At 44.0% G+C, this 14,497-nt stretch overlaps 1 protein-coding gene across 1 annotated transcript; it reads right to left on the reverse strand.

Moving 5' to 3' along the window:
- Positions 1–11,630: 11,630 nt before the first annotated feature.
- On the reverse strand, positions 11,631–12,489 carry LOC123429465 (phylloplanin-like). The gene is made up of 2 exons (XM_045113498.1): positions 12,252–12,489; positions 11,631–12,164 (listed from the first exon to the last, which is right to left on the reverse strand). Exons 1-2 carry the CDS (start codon positions 12,397–12,399, stop codon positions 11,893–11,895), a joined length of 420 nt encoding a protein of 139 aa, XP_044969433.1. The 5' UTR covers positions 12,400–12,489; the 3' UTR covers positions 11,631–11,892.
- Between the last annotated feature and the right edge of the window lie 2,008 nt (positions 12,490–14,497).

Below are 14,497 nucleotides of genomic sequence, written 5' to 3' on the forward strand. Positions count from 1 at the left end.
AAATAAGAGAGAAAAGGCATAAATATGGTACCACAAAGTAATATAACATCCCATAAAGAAATAAATATCAACATGAAAGCATGATGCAAAATGGACGTATCAGTAGCTCCCCTCTGGCACTTCTTTTGCCCAGTATTTTTTATATATTCCCAAAAAATTCCACGTTGATTTTCAGGGCATTTGGAGTTGCGCAGAATAGAGGACTCATACTTGCTCCTTTTCCAGTACAGAATTCCAATTGCAGGTATTCTCCCTCTTCAAATAAACCTTGCAAAATAAGAGAGAAAAGGCATAAGTATGGTACCACAAAGTATAATAACAGTCCATAAAGCGATAATTATCAACATGAAAGCATGATGCAAAATGGACGTATCAACTCCCCCAAGCTTAGACCTCGCTTGTCCTCAAGCGAGAACCAAGATCCATAAGCATGTCCACATGTTTAGGGATGAAGGTGTCGATAAAACATAATACGGACATGAGGGCATCATGATCACACATAGAAGAACAATACATCATAATGATTCTTATGGGAAAGTAACAATTCCTTCACAAAGCAAAGTATGAAACAAAAACCTTACCGAGAAGTAGCCAACAACAGTCCATAGTCATTGAAGCAATTGCAATTTATCATATCATCAGAAAGAGTCAAATAAGAGCTTGTAAAACAAATCCACATACTCAATCATCTCTTTTGTTTTCCACAATTGTTACAACTCACGTGGTACTCATGGTATCAAAGTTTCAGTTGGACACAGAGAAAGATAGGGGCTTATAATTTTGCCTCCCGACCATTTACCTCAAGGGTAAAGTCAACAATAATAAAGCTTAAGTACTCATCTCCAAGTTGATATATGAATATAGATCTTTCCCTAGCTTGTGACGGTAGCCAAGACAAAGGCAAAATAAGGAATTGGTGAAGATCACCATGACTCTTTCAAGGGTAAAAAGTAAAGGTACAAGATAGGCCCTTCGCAGAGGGAAGCAGAGGTTGTCATGCGCTTTTGAGGTTTGGATATGTGTCGTCTTAGTGCGGAGGAACGTCACCTTATATTGCCTCCTGTGATAAAGAATTTTATTATGCAGTTTGTCGCTTTTATGTATTCCTCATCACAGGTTCGTACAAAGCTTATTTTCCACACACTAATAGATCATACATATTAGAGAGCAATTTTTATTGCTTGCACCGATGACAACTTACTTGAGGGATCTTATTCAATCCATAGGTAGGTATGGTGGACACTCATGGCAAAACTGGTTTGAAGGTTTATGGATGCACAAGTAGTATGTCTACTTGGTGCAGGAGTTTTGGCGAATATGACGTGGAAGCAATCGTCACATGCTAAGGGATCTCTAATCATATAACATTGTTTGGAACTAAGCAAACACAATTCATTATGTTGTCTTCCTTGTCCAACATCTACTTCTAAGCATGTAATAGTTTGGTGAGTGCTTACAATTGTAAAAAGTGTCTAAGATGATTTATTTATATGTGATCCTCTCTTTCCTTATTACTTCTTATTAATTGCAACAATGACTGGGGTCTATGTTGGTCTATTCTCAACAAGTTTCAATCATCATACTTGTTATATGTGAAGCTATCACTTTCCATAGGATCATCTCATGATCTTTCATGCTATCGTTCTTTTCATACTTTTGATCACGGCACAAAACAAAGCCCTTGACTAAGATACTCTTTACTATATAGCTCGCAAACTCGAATACATCGGGGGAGACACAAGGCAAAAGACTCAAACTAAATACTAAAGTCTTATTCCACTAAGAGAAGAAATAAAAATTGAAAAGGAAAGAACTAAAACAAAGGTAAAAGCAAAAGATATAAAGGTGATACGATACCAGGGCAACTCCCCCAAGCTTGGCATAAGCCAAGGGGATTGCCTATACCAATGCTTAGTTGTCTTCCTTTGGTGGTGATGGTGGTGGTGTTGTTGAAGCAGTCTGATCCTCCGTCTTCCAAGGCATAGGTGCTCCATCATGGCAGGATGAACGAGTTGCCGGAATCCTCAAATCTACAGCCAACCGTATTGATTTAAATCTATACTCATACTCACAGTTTTGGTTATGCAGGTCATAGATCTGGCCCTGGAGTTGATCAACCCTGTCATAGAGCATGGAGAGGTGCTTCCCAATGTCAATGGCATCCATCTTGTGATTGTTGGTGAACTCTGTGATCATCATGTGGTTGGCCTTGACTCCACGCTCCACCATCCCTTGGCACTTGAAGACTTGTTGCTCCATTGCTTCGAGCCTCGTCTCCATGCTTCCGGTATTCTTAGGCCCCTCAACATCACGGATGTGCAACATCCCCTCACTCATCTTGATAGATTGAGGGTGATGCAACACTTCCGCGAGGTAAGGATTGATGACCTTCTCGAAGATCTTGTCCTTAGGAGCTTTTGGGGAAGTCATGACGATCTAGATCTGCAATAGAAACAGGCTCGAAACGAAAGCAGAGGAAAACTGCGCGATACGGAGATCAAATCCCTCGGGCGTATATATAATGATTTTTTCTGGACTAGAAGGGGTGCTCCGCAAGAAAACGGAGTCCGGGAGGCACACGAGGTGCCCACAAGCCCTATAGCCACCGCCAGGGGGCAGACGGCGGCTACCAAGCTTGTGGCCGCCTCGTGCGCTCTCCGGACTGCTTTTTATTTTTCTATTTTTCCATAAATTCCAAACGGAGAAAATTTCCTACTGGAAAAGTTTAGGAGTGCAATTACTTACCGAAACACATACCTCTTTGTTTTCAGGGTGTGAAACAGGCTGATAAACATCCCTTATGTACTCCTGTGGAGTTATGATATTGGTCTCAACATTTATGGGAGTACCAGAGACATAATGCTTGATTCTCTGCCCATTTACCACTATAGGAAAATTACCCTCCGTGTTATTGATTTTGATGGCATCGGAACGATATACTTCCTCGACAACGTAGGGACCTTTCCATTTAGAGAGAAGCTTGCCTGCGAAGAATCTTAAGCGAGAATTGCATAGCAGGACATAATCACCTACATTGAACTCTCGTTTTTGTATTCTTTTATCGTGCCATCTCTGAACCTTTTCCTTGAACAACTTAGCATTCTCATATCCCTGGGCCCTCCATTCATCTAATGAGCTGATATCAAACAACCGCTTCTCACCGGCAAGTTTGAAATCGAAGTTGAGCTCTTTGATTGCCCAATAAGATTTGTGTTCCAGCTCAACAGGTAAATGACATGCCTTACCGTAAACCATTTTATACGGCGACATGCCCATGGGATTCTTATAAGCAGTCCTATAAGCCCATAGTGCATCGTCAAGTTTGCTAGACCAATTCTTTCGAGATCTATTGACAGTCTTTTGTAAGATCCATTTGATCTCCCTATTACTCAACTCCACTTGACCACTAGACTGAGGATGATAAGGAGCTACAACCCTATGGTTGACATCATACTTAGCGAGCATCTTGCGGAAAACACCATGAATGAAGTGTGAACCGCCATCAGTCATGAGATATCTAGGGACTCCAAATCTTGGGAAAATGACTTCTTTAAGCATCTTAATAGAGGTGTGGTGATCAACATTTCTAGTGGGGATAGCTTCTACCCACTTAGTGACGTAATCAACAACAACTAAGATGTGAGTATACCCATTGGAACTCGGGAAGGGTCCCATATAGTCAAAGCCCGAGACATCAAATGGTTCAATGACAAGTGAATAGTTCATAGGCATTTCCTGACACTTACTGATGTTCCCTATTCTTTGGCATTCGTCACAAGACAAGACAAACTTACGGGCATCCTTGAAGAGAGTGGGACAATAGAAACCTGAATGCAATACCTTATGAGCAGTTCTATCTCCAGCATGGTGTCCTTCGTAGGCTTCGGAATGACACTTCTGCAGGATCTGTCCCTGTTCATGTTCACGCACACAACGTCTAATAACACCATCTACTCCTTCCTTATAAAGGTGAGGATCATCCCAAAAGTAGTGTCTCAAATCAAAGAAGAATTTCTTCTTTTGCTGGTAGGTGAAACTGGGTGGTATGTATTTGGCTACGATATAGTTTGCATAATCAGCATACCACGGTGCACTATGTGAAGTGCGGATGACATTCAATTGCTCATCAAGAAAGCTATCATCAATAGGTCGTGGGTCATCAAGGACATTCTCTAGCCTGGACAAGTTATCTGCTACAGGGTTATCAGCACCCTTTGGGTCAACAACGTGGAAATCAAATTCCTGTAGCAGGAGAACCCATCTGATTAGCCTAGGCTTAGCGTCCTTCTTCTCCATAAGGTACTGAATAGCAGCATGATCAGAGTGAATAGTGACTTTGGAGTCAACTATATAAGATCTGAACTTTTCACATGCAAACACGATTGCTAAAAACTCCTTTTCCATAGTGGCATAGTTTCTTTGGGCACTGTCTAGAGTTTTACTAGCGTAGTGAATGACATTCAACTTCTTGTCAACTCTTTGTCCTAGTACAACACCAACAACATAATCACTAGCATCACACATGATTTCAAAGGGCAAGTTCCAATCTGGTGGTTGAACAATAGGTGCGGTTATCAAGGCCTTCTTAAGTATTTCTAAAGCTTCCTCACAATCCTCATCAAAAACAAAAGGAACATCCTTCTGCAAGAGGTTGGTAAGAGGCCTAGAAATCTTAGAGAAGTCTTTAATGAACCTTCTATAGAAACTAGCATGACCTAGGAAACTTCGTATACCTCTGATATCCGTGTGTCAAGGCATTTTCTCAATCGCATTAACCTTAGCCTTATCAACTTCAATGCCTTTCTCAGAGATTTTGTGTCCTAAGACGATGCCTTCATTAACCATGAAGTGGCACTTCTCCCAGTTCAAGACGAGGTTGGTATATTTGCATCTCTGTAAGACTCGATCAAGGTTGCCGAGGCAATCGTCAAAGGAAGAACCGTAAATGGAGAAATCATCCATGAAAAACTCAACAATATTTTCACAAAAGTCAGAGAATATAGCCATCATACATCTTTTAAAGGTGGCAGGTGCATTGCATAAGCCAAAAGGCATACGTCTATAAGCAAAGGTACCGAAGGGGCAGGTGAAAGTGGTTTTCTCCTGATCAGATTGTGCAACAGGTATTTGCGAGAAACCTGAATAACCGTCTAGAAAGCAGAAGTGTGTGTGTTTATATAGCCTTTCTAGCATTTGGTCGATAAACGACAAAGGGTAATGGTCTTTCCTGGTTGCCTTGTTCAGTTTCCGGAAGTCTATCACCATCCTATAGCGAGTAATAATGCTTTGTGGGATTAGTTCATTCTTATCATTAGGAACGACGATGATACCTCCCTTCTTAGGTATGCAATGTACTGGACTTACCCAATCACTATGAGCAACAGGATAAATGGTTCCTGCTTCCAGAAGCTTTAATATTTCTTTTCTCACGACCTCTTTCATCCTCGGATTTAATCTCCGTTGATGATCAGCAACTGGCTTAGAATCAGGATCGGTTTTAATCTTGTGTTGACATAGAGTGGGACTAATACCCTTAAGATCATCAAGAGTATATCGAATAGCCGCACGATGCTTCCTCAAAGTTTTTAATAACTTCTTCTCTTCGTGATTCGAGAGGTGAGCACTAATAATAACAGGATATATCTCCTTCTCATCAAGATAGGCATACTTAAGAGTATCTGGTAACTGTTTTAGCTCGAACACAGGATCACCCTTTGGTGGGGGAGGATCCCCAAGCAGTTCAACACGCAGATTATTCTTTTGAATAGGATATTGTTCTTAAACAATTCTATCTATCTAATCTTTTTCATCCATATGCATATCATTTTCATGCTCAAGTAGATATTGCTCTAAAGGATCCGTAGGAGGTACGGCAATAGAGGCAAGAGCAATGATTTCATCCCTACCAGACGACTCTTTTTCATGGGGTTGTCTTCCAAACTTGGAGAACTTCAATTTATGAGATACACCCTCGAAACTAACAGTGACAGTCTGTTTAATGCAATCAATATGAGCATTGACAGTGTTGAGAAAGGGTCTACCAAATATGATGGGACAAAAGCTATCTTGTGCAGTAGCAAGGATGAGGAAATCAGTAGGGTACTTCGTCTTACCACACAAGACTTCTACATCTCGCACAATTCCAACAGGGTAGATAGTGTCTCTATTAGCTAGTGTAATAGTGACATCAATGGGTTCTAACTCAGCAGGTGCAATCTCATCTTTGATTTCATCATATAGGGACCGGGGTATTGCACTAACACTAGCACCCATATCACATAAACCATGATAACAGTGATCTCCTATCTTGACAGAAACAACGGGCAGGCCAACTACATGTCCGTATTTGTCTTTCGCGTCAGGTTTAGCAATTCTAGCGGAGTCCTCACAGAATTTGATAACATGCCCGTCTATGTCTTCGGCTAAGAGATCTTTGATAATAGCAACACTAGGTTCAACTCTAATTTCCTCAGGGGGTGTAAGTGGTCTAATGTAACCCCTACGTATCACAGTTGGAGCTTTAGAATAATCCTTTTTCCTAGCAGGGTAAGGTGGTTTCTCAGCGTAGGCACAAGGAACAATATGATCACTAAAGGCAATGACTTTCTCTTCAACTAGATTGGGTTTAACTATGTTGACTTCTACATGAGGGTGATACTTAAACAACTTCTCTTTGGGAAGATCAACATGAGTAGCAAAAGATTCACATAGAGAAGCTACTATCTCAGAGTCAAGTCCATACTTAGCGCTAAAGTCTCTAGAAGGGTTTGTTTCAACAAAAGATTTAACGCAATCAAACTGGAAATTCATACCTGACTCCTTACCTTCTTCAAGCTCCCAATCTTCAGAGTTACGTTTGATTCTTTCCAATAAATTCCACTTGTGGTAAATATCCTTCTTCATAAAAGAACAGGTACAAGAAGTGTCAAGCATGGTACGATCTTCATGAGAAAGCCGAGCATAAAAGTTTTGAGTAATAATTTCTCTTGAGAGCTCATGATCGGGACATGAATATAACATTGATTTAAGCCTCCCCCAGGCTTGAGCTATGCTTTCCCTGTCACGAGGCCAAAAGTTATAAATATAATTCCGATCACGACGTACTAAATGCATAGGATAAAACTTTTGATGAAATTCCAATTTCAACCGATTGTAGTCCCATGATCCAGTATCATCACATAGCCTATACCATGTCAACGCCTTATCCTTCAAAGATAAAGGAAAGACTTTCTTCTTTACCTCATCCTCGGGCAAACCCGCAAGCTTAAATAAACCAAAAACTTCATCTACATAGATTAGATGCAAGTCTCGATGTGATGATCCATCTCCTGTAAAAGGATTAGCCAGGAGTTTCTCAAGCATACCCAAAGGAATTTCATAAAAGATATTTTCAGTAGGTACCTTAGGTTGAGGAGCAACTCCTCATGCTTCCGTTCGTGGTGAAGATACCCCGAACAAATTCCTCAATGGAACAATTTCCATAGTGACAAGTGACAATAAATTTCAGCACAGTATATAAATGTTTCCTTACCAAATTCCACTTACCAAAGGCGCTTGCTCCCCGTCAACGGCGCCAGAAAAGAGACTTGATGACCCACAAGTATAGGGGATCAATCGTAGTCCTTTCGATAAGTAAGATTTTCGAACCCAACGAGGAGCAGAAGGCTCTGATTAACGGTTTTCAGCAGGGTAATAACTGCAAGCACTGAAAGTAGCAGTAACAAGTGATGGTGTAGTGAGGTGAAACGTAGCAGGTGAAAAGTAACAAGTAACAAGTAGTAGCAACGGTGCAACAAAGTGGCCCAATCCCTTTTGTAGCAAGGGACAAGCGTGAACAAAGTCTTATAGGAGGAAAAACGCTCCCGAGGACACACGGGAATTTCTGTCATGCTAGTTTCATCATGTTCATATGATACACATTCGTTACTTTGATAGTTTGATACGTGGGTGGAACGGCGCTTGGGTACTGCCCTTACTTGGACAAGCATCCCACTTATGATTAACCCCTCTCGCAAGCATCCGCAACTACGAAAGAAGAATTAAGACAACGTCTAACCATAGCAATAAACTAGTGGATCCAAATCAGCCCCTTACGAAGCAACGCATAGACTGGGGTTTAAGCTTCTGTCACTCTAGCAACCCATCATCTATTTACTACTCCCCAATGCCTTCCTCTAGGCCCAAATATGGTGAAGTGTTATGTAGTCTATGTTCACATAACACCACTAGAGGAAAAGACAACATACAGCATATCAAAATACCAAACGAATACCAAATTCACATGACTATTATTAGCATGACTTATCCCATGTCCTCAGGAACAAAAGTAACTACTCACAAAGCATAATCATAATCATGATCAGAGGTGTAATGAGTAGCATCAAAGGATCTGAACATAAACTCTTCCACCAAGTAATCCAACTAGCATCAACTACAAAGAGTAATCAACACTACTAGCAACCTTACAAGTACCAATCGGAGTCGCGAGACGGAGATTGGTTACAAGAGATGAACTAGGGTTTGGAGAGGAGATGGTGCTGATGAAGATGTTGATGGAGATGACTCCCCTCCGACGAGAGGAGTGTTGGTGATGACGATGGCAACGATTTCCCCCTCCGGGAGAGAAGTTTCCCCGGCAGGATTGTCCTGCCGGAGCTCTAGATTAGTTCTGCTCAAGTTCCGCCTCGTGGCGGCGGAGAATCCACGAAAAAGCTCCACCCTGATTTTGTTTCGGACGAAACCCTTCAGAAGAGGGGGCCAGTGGGCCACCAGGGCGCCCACAAGCCCTGTAGCTGCCGCTAGGGGGGCAGGCGGCGGCTACCAGGCTTGTGGGCCCCTGGTAGCTCCCCTGTGGCACTTCTTTCACCCAATATTTTTTATATATTCCCAAAAAATTCCAAATTGATTTTCGGGGCATTTGGAATTGCGCAGAATAGATGACTCAGACTTGCTCCTTTTCGAGTACAGAATTCCAGCTGTCGGTATTCTCCCTCTTCAAATAAACCTTGCAAAATAAGAGAGAAAAGGCAAAAGTATGGTACCACAAAGTATAATAAGAGTCCATAAAGCGATAATTATCAACATGAAAGCATGATGCAAAATGGACGTATCACTTGGCAGTAGCGTTTTCCTGTTCAGCGCTAAAGAGCGCTACTACTATATTTTCACATATCTTTTTTTTGCTATGTATTTGCGATGTTTTTGTATAGATTTTATACAGTATTCTATGATGAGCATATTGCCAGTTTATGATATGATTATCATACACATAATAGTCTCATCATATCATCCAACACAAATCATGCCGTCACATCATAATCATGATATAGCTATACAAGTAACATGACATATCTCATCATACATAATGTAGTATTTCTTGAGGCACCGGTTCGTATCCCTCTCTGGCACTAGCATGAACCTAAACTAACTACTTTCTGCTTCGGCTCTGCTATCTAACCCTCTCTGGCTGTTGCTCGGAAACCGGTACACCTAGGCCTGACACTACGGTCACTCGTCGTATACTCCTGGCGTAGCACTTCTTCGCCAACGATGATCTATGTACCTGCATCGTCACATGAGTCGATAATATGCAACATATATAGTTGAGCAACATAAAGAGACAGACTTCGCAAAAATAGAAGCAACGTCTCATAAGCATAAATAATAAAGTTCATAGTACCCAAAATGCCCTAACTAGAGTGATCTTCGATACTTGAGGAGGACGGTTTAATTACATCACAAATAAAGTTTCGTCGTGCATAACTCAAAGTTTCGTCATAGAGAAAGTATGGACTAAACGGACACTTTGTCATATATCGTCAATCACTCCAACATGTCGTGCCATCCATCCAAGTCAGGGAGATAGTCCCCGAGCGTAGTGAAAGGCTTCACGTCGAGACGCTGAGCCGATACACGTGTTCGGACGTCTTCCCGTGACATTTGCCCTTCTTTGTAGAACATCCCTGTTTTTTCGACGACCTCCTTCATGATGATTTGGGAAAGTTCACGCTCGATGTGATATAACTCGGCTCGAAGTCGATGATCCGGAATATCTCCTAGGTTCTTTGCCCATTGCAGAATATGGGCATCGCCGGATCTAGGTGACATGTGAAGGTTCTGCTGATCCCGTCTGTACTCCAGCATGTGGTTTCAGACACGAACCGAGACTAAAGGGGTTGCGCCAGGAGCCAAGCCCTTTAGCCCCGGTTTGTGGCACGAACTGGGGATAAAGGTCCTAGAAGAACCATGACTGATGTCCATCTAGGCCCGACCGACGTCGAGGCCGCTCGAACCGGGACTGATGGATGCATTAGTCTCGGTTCGTATTGTTCGTAAGTCAACCGGAACTAATCTCTTATCAGGCCAGGACCAAAACCTTGTTTTCTACTAGTGTCCGTTTAAAAAGCGTTTTATGTTGCATGTAATAATATAAATTTAAGATTTTTAATTTAAGGTATCGATTGTAGAATGCATTATTTAAGACGTGACTGACCAGTGTCTCCGAACGTGTCCAGACGCGTTGGCGGGCGTTTGAGAAGTCGGATTTGCTAAGTGTGAGTGTAGATGCTCTTATTCACCTTATTTTATATTTGAAGATTGGCTACCCTTGCAACTGGTCCATTTCATTTTGCCGCGGATGTACGTGGATGTATTGGTCAAGCCAGCGGAGATGAGATGATGAAAAGCAGAACTAAAGCTAGGCATGGGCGGCAGACTGAAGAGTTCAGAATGGCATATCACTTTGTTGGCCCTTATCCTGCACTTTAGGACCACTAGGCACTACGTACCTATTGCGCATGTTCAAATCTCATTTAGGAAAAAAAGCTGTCACTGTGTCTTATGAAGGTCATTATACATGCTGTTGTTGACACCACTAAGGCCTTGTTTGGTTAGAGGCTAAACCACGTGTATTGGAAGGGATCACGCCCGATCCACGGGGGTCATCCAGGCAGGTAATAAATTAACGTGGATCATAATTTAACCGTTTGGTTTGGACCAAGGCATGGAAAATCCAAGCCCAACCCACGGCTGTCCACCCCGTTTCACAGGGGCCAAAAGAATCGTCTAGCCTCGTGGAACAGATCCACTATGACAGACGGAGTGGTGATTGACGACACAGCAAACACTATCGAGGAGAGCAGCGGCGGCGCAAGAAACTGAGTCGAGCGGAGCCGCCTCCGACTGGCCATCTCTTCTTCTCTTCCCTTAAGCCTCTACCTCTTTCTCCTTCCCTTCTCTACTCCTTTTCCTCCTCCTCTGATCATTCCTTTTCTCCTGCATCTCACAGTACAACATGCGTCCACCAGCAGAACCAAATAAGATCTGAGAAGAGGAGGTTTGGCATGGATTGGCATATAGTGGATTGGTGACAGGCAGGGATCAACTCAATCCCCTGGTGGATTAGTTCCACTAGGGGATTAGTTCCCGTGGAACCAAACAAGGCCTAACGAATCTGTTAAAACTCACAGTAGAGGATTGTTATGCAAGCAAGGCGAGGGACAAGCGTCATCATCAGACGTGCTTTATACTCCAGAGGATCGTTACAGTTTGGAAGACACTGACATCGTGCGATCATGTAGAAACTATTCATATGGGTGGGCAGCAGAGTGTCTTGCCAGATTTTAACAGTCTTCACTGGAACTTTAGCACCCAGATTTTGCTAAGATGATCAAGATGATCTTCACTAGAACTTTAGCACCCAGATTTTGCGAAATACGATTATCCATCCAGTTGCTCAACTTAGCCAACTTACAACAACACTTGCGTCAAGCGTTTGCAGCTCCTGCAACTTGAGATACATTTCATTTCAAACCAAACTAAAGATATACAAGAGGTAGTTAACCAGATCTCAGTATGCTGAAATCGTTGGACCGACGACACAAGGAGCTAATTTCATCGGCTGTGGAACGAGAAGCCGGCGGGGAAGAGGTGAAAGATGCCGCCGAGCAGCCTGGTGAGCGGGCCCTGCAGGTAGGACACGAGCCTCCCCGCCGGCGGCAGCTGGGCATCGCACTTGATGAGCGGCGTGTCCACCACCAGCGAGCACCGGCCGATGAACGCCGCCAGCGCGCTCGTCAGGTCCGCCTCCATCGTGAAGGACCCGTTGGTGTTGGTCGTCGCGCCCGCCACCACCTGCCCCGCGCACCGCAGCTCCACCTCCGCGTCTGCACAGCACATATATAACAGGTCCGTTAACCAGATATGTCTCGCTGTCGCCAAGATTCAGCAAGGGCCATGCATAGCGTACGTACTTGGGAACGCAGGGGAGGTGGCGATGTCGATGAGGCTGCCGGTGTTGCACGGCACGACGCCGCTGACGACCAGCCTGCCGAGCTTCGCCTCGGCGCCGCCGAGCACGCACGCTAGCGTGGCCACGAGGAGAACCAGCTTAGATGCCATTTGTCGGGGCGCGTCGGAGCTTTGATTCGTCTGGCTTCTTGCTTTCAGCTAGGACTAGGAGCAGGCCAGCCTATTTATATACTCACTCTCAAAGTGGACTTACCACTGTACCACCAGCGTCCCTTATTTTCTTTTCATGATCATCGATAGGGGGAGGATCCCACCGGAATATATTGCTCAAAAAACTGTTAAAGTCAAGAGTCATTCCTTAAGCATTAACTGATCCAGTTTATAAGAAAAACAAAATTGAAAACCAAAATAAATTAACCCTGTTTATGAAAAAAGGGCACCAAAAACCGTACATATAGCAAGCAGGACGGAGGTCACGGAGCTACCTTGTTAGCACCGGGGTCAATTGACCCCGATAAAATTAGTAAAACCTTAATAACTAAGTACGGAAGCCGGTTACATTATATAGGAAAAAGAAAAAAAATCCTAGGCATCCTCGTCGTCGTCGGCGAACTGGGGCTGTGCCGGCGCGGACAATGCTGGTGTCGGCGGTCACGCAGCACGGGCACGCTCGTTCGCCAGGTGCAACGCCATCTTAGCATGGAGGTACGCGGTCTCCTCCGGGAGCAGCGCGCGGGGGTAGACGACGATGATGTTCTGGGCGAAGCCGGGCGTAGCACGGGCGCGGTCGTGCGCCTGGTGCATCACCCTCTCAGCCTAGAGGTAGGCGACGACTAGGTCGCCATCGTCCATGGCTGCTGGCTAGGATCGACGACGAGGAAACAAAGGGGTGACCAGATGGGGAGGGGGGGTTGGAAGCAGATGGCCGAACACCACCGCACACTCGGATTAAAAAAGGCCGACCGCGATCGCTAACCCGTGGCCCCGAGGAGGGCGACCGTTATACATAATGTTGATCATGGTGGTTGGGGACGGACAACAAGAGAGCGCGCGGGGACGCGAAGTAGACGTGTTTTGAAAATGGGTCGGCTCGGACGAGGGACGGACGTGTTTTGAAAATGAGTCGACGCGTTGGGTCATCCGTTTTGTGTGCACCGTTGCCTTAATCACTGCATATTTATAGAACATGACCCCATTGTTATAGACATGACGGCATTACATTTTTTTTAACTTCATCCCTCATAACAAGGTTACAGAAGATGAGAAAAAAAATCACCCACTAGAAGGCATGACCTATTCTTGGTCAGCTGAATCTTGAGCTGGAAATCTTCTGCCACCTAAGAAACCTCCACCCGTACTAGTGTTACAAAGATCGCCTTATGATCGATGAAGAACCTTTAAGCTTTTCTGGCAGGCCAAAAATCATCACGCGCGTCATTTTTCCACTGAAACGGACCCCCATGGTAGTTAGTCGCGTTAGTGCGTCCAAAAACAAGCTTTAGTGCCGGGCTTAGTGCTGAGGAAAGGAAACGAGATGATGGATCGACAAACGGATCGGCGTGCCATGTCGGCCATTGTTTATCCCGCCATGACAAAGTTCGACGAGCTCTCGTGGTGCGCTTTTTGACACCTAGTGCGTTAACAAAAACGGTCAGTATGTAGCTGGCAGCTGCTCAGAGTGAGCTGATCGAGCTTATGGTTGCGTACCTGTTTATTCCCACTTGCGAGTCAACAGCAAGGTAAACCAAAACAAGTGTCTTCTCCACTGGCAAACAAAACAGTAAGGCAAACGAACAGATAAGCTGACGGTCGATATAAAACCATTGGCAAATATAGGCCTTCGGCAAAGCTGGAGCTATGCCCACGACAACTATTGGCAACGTCTGGCCCTCGGCATATATTATCTACGCTGAGGGCAACCGTTGGCATGTTGACTCGCTAGTTGATGGACGGCTGACGTCATCATATATATTTCAACGGCTTATATTTGCCGATGCTTTTACGCACGCAGTTGGGTTTTACTTCTTTCAGAGGGTTCGAAACTGGATAAAAACATTGTATCTCCTTTTGTCATGTTATCATCTACTCAAGACCATCCGTTCGGGGTCATCTACCTGAGATTTGCCGGAATCAACCTTGACACTTAGGATGTGTTTGGTTGAGGAACCAACTGTCATGGTATGGAATAATTTCATTTCGGAGGAATGGGTCGGCTCCGTTTCTGTGTTTGATAGATGAAAAAAGGTAA

This window comes from Hordeum vulgare, chromosome 2H (genome assembly GCF_904849725.1).
Source record: "Hordeum vulgare subsp. vulgare chromosome 2H, MorexV3_pseudomolecules_assembly, whole genome shotgun sequence".
Taxonomy (NCBI): domain Eukaryota; kingdom Viridiplantae; phylum Streptophyta; class Magnoliopsida; order Poales; family Poaceae; genus Hordeum; species Hordeum vulgare.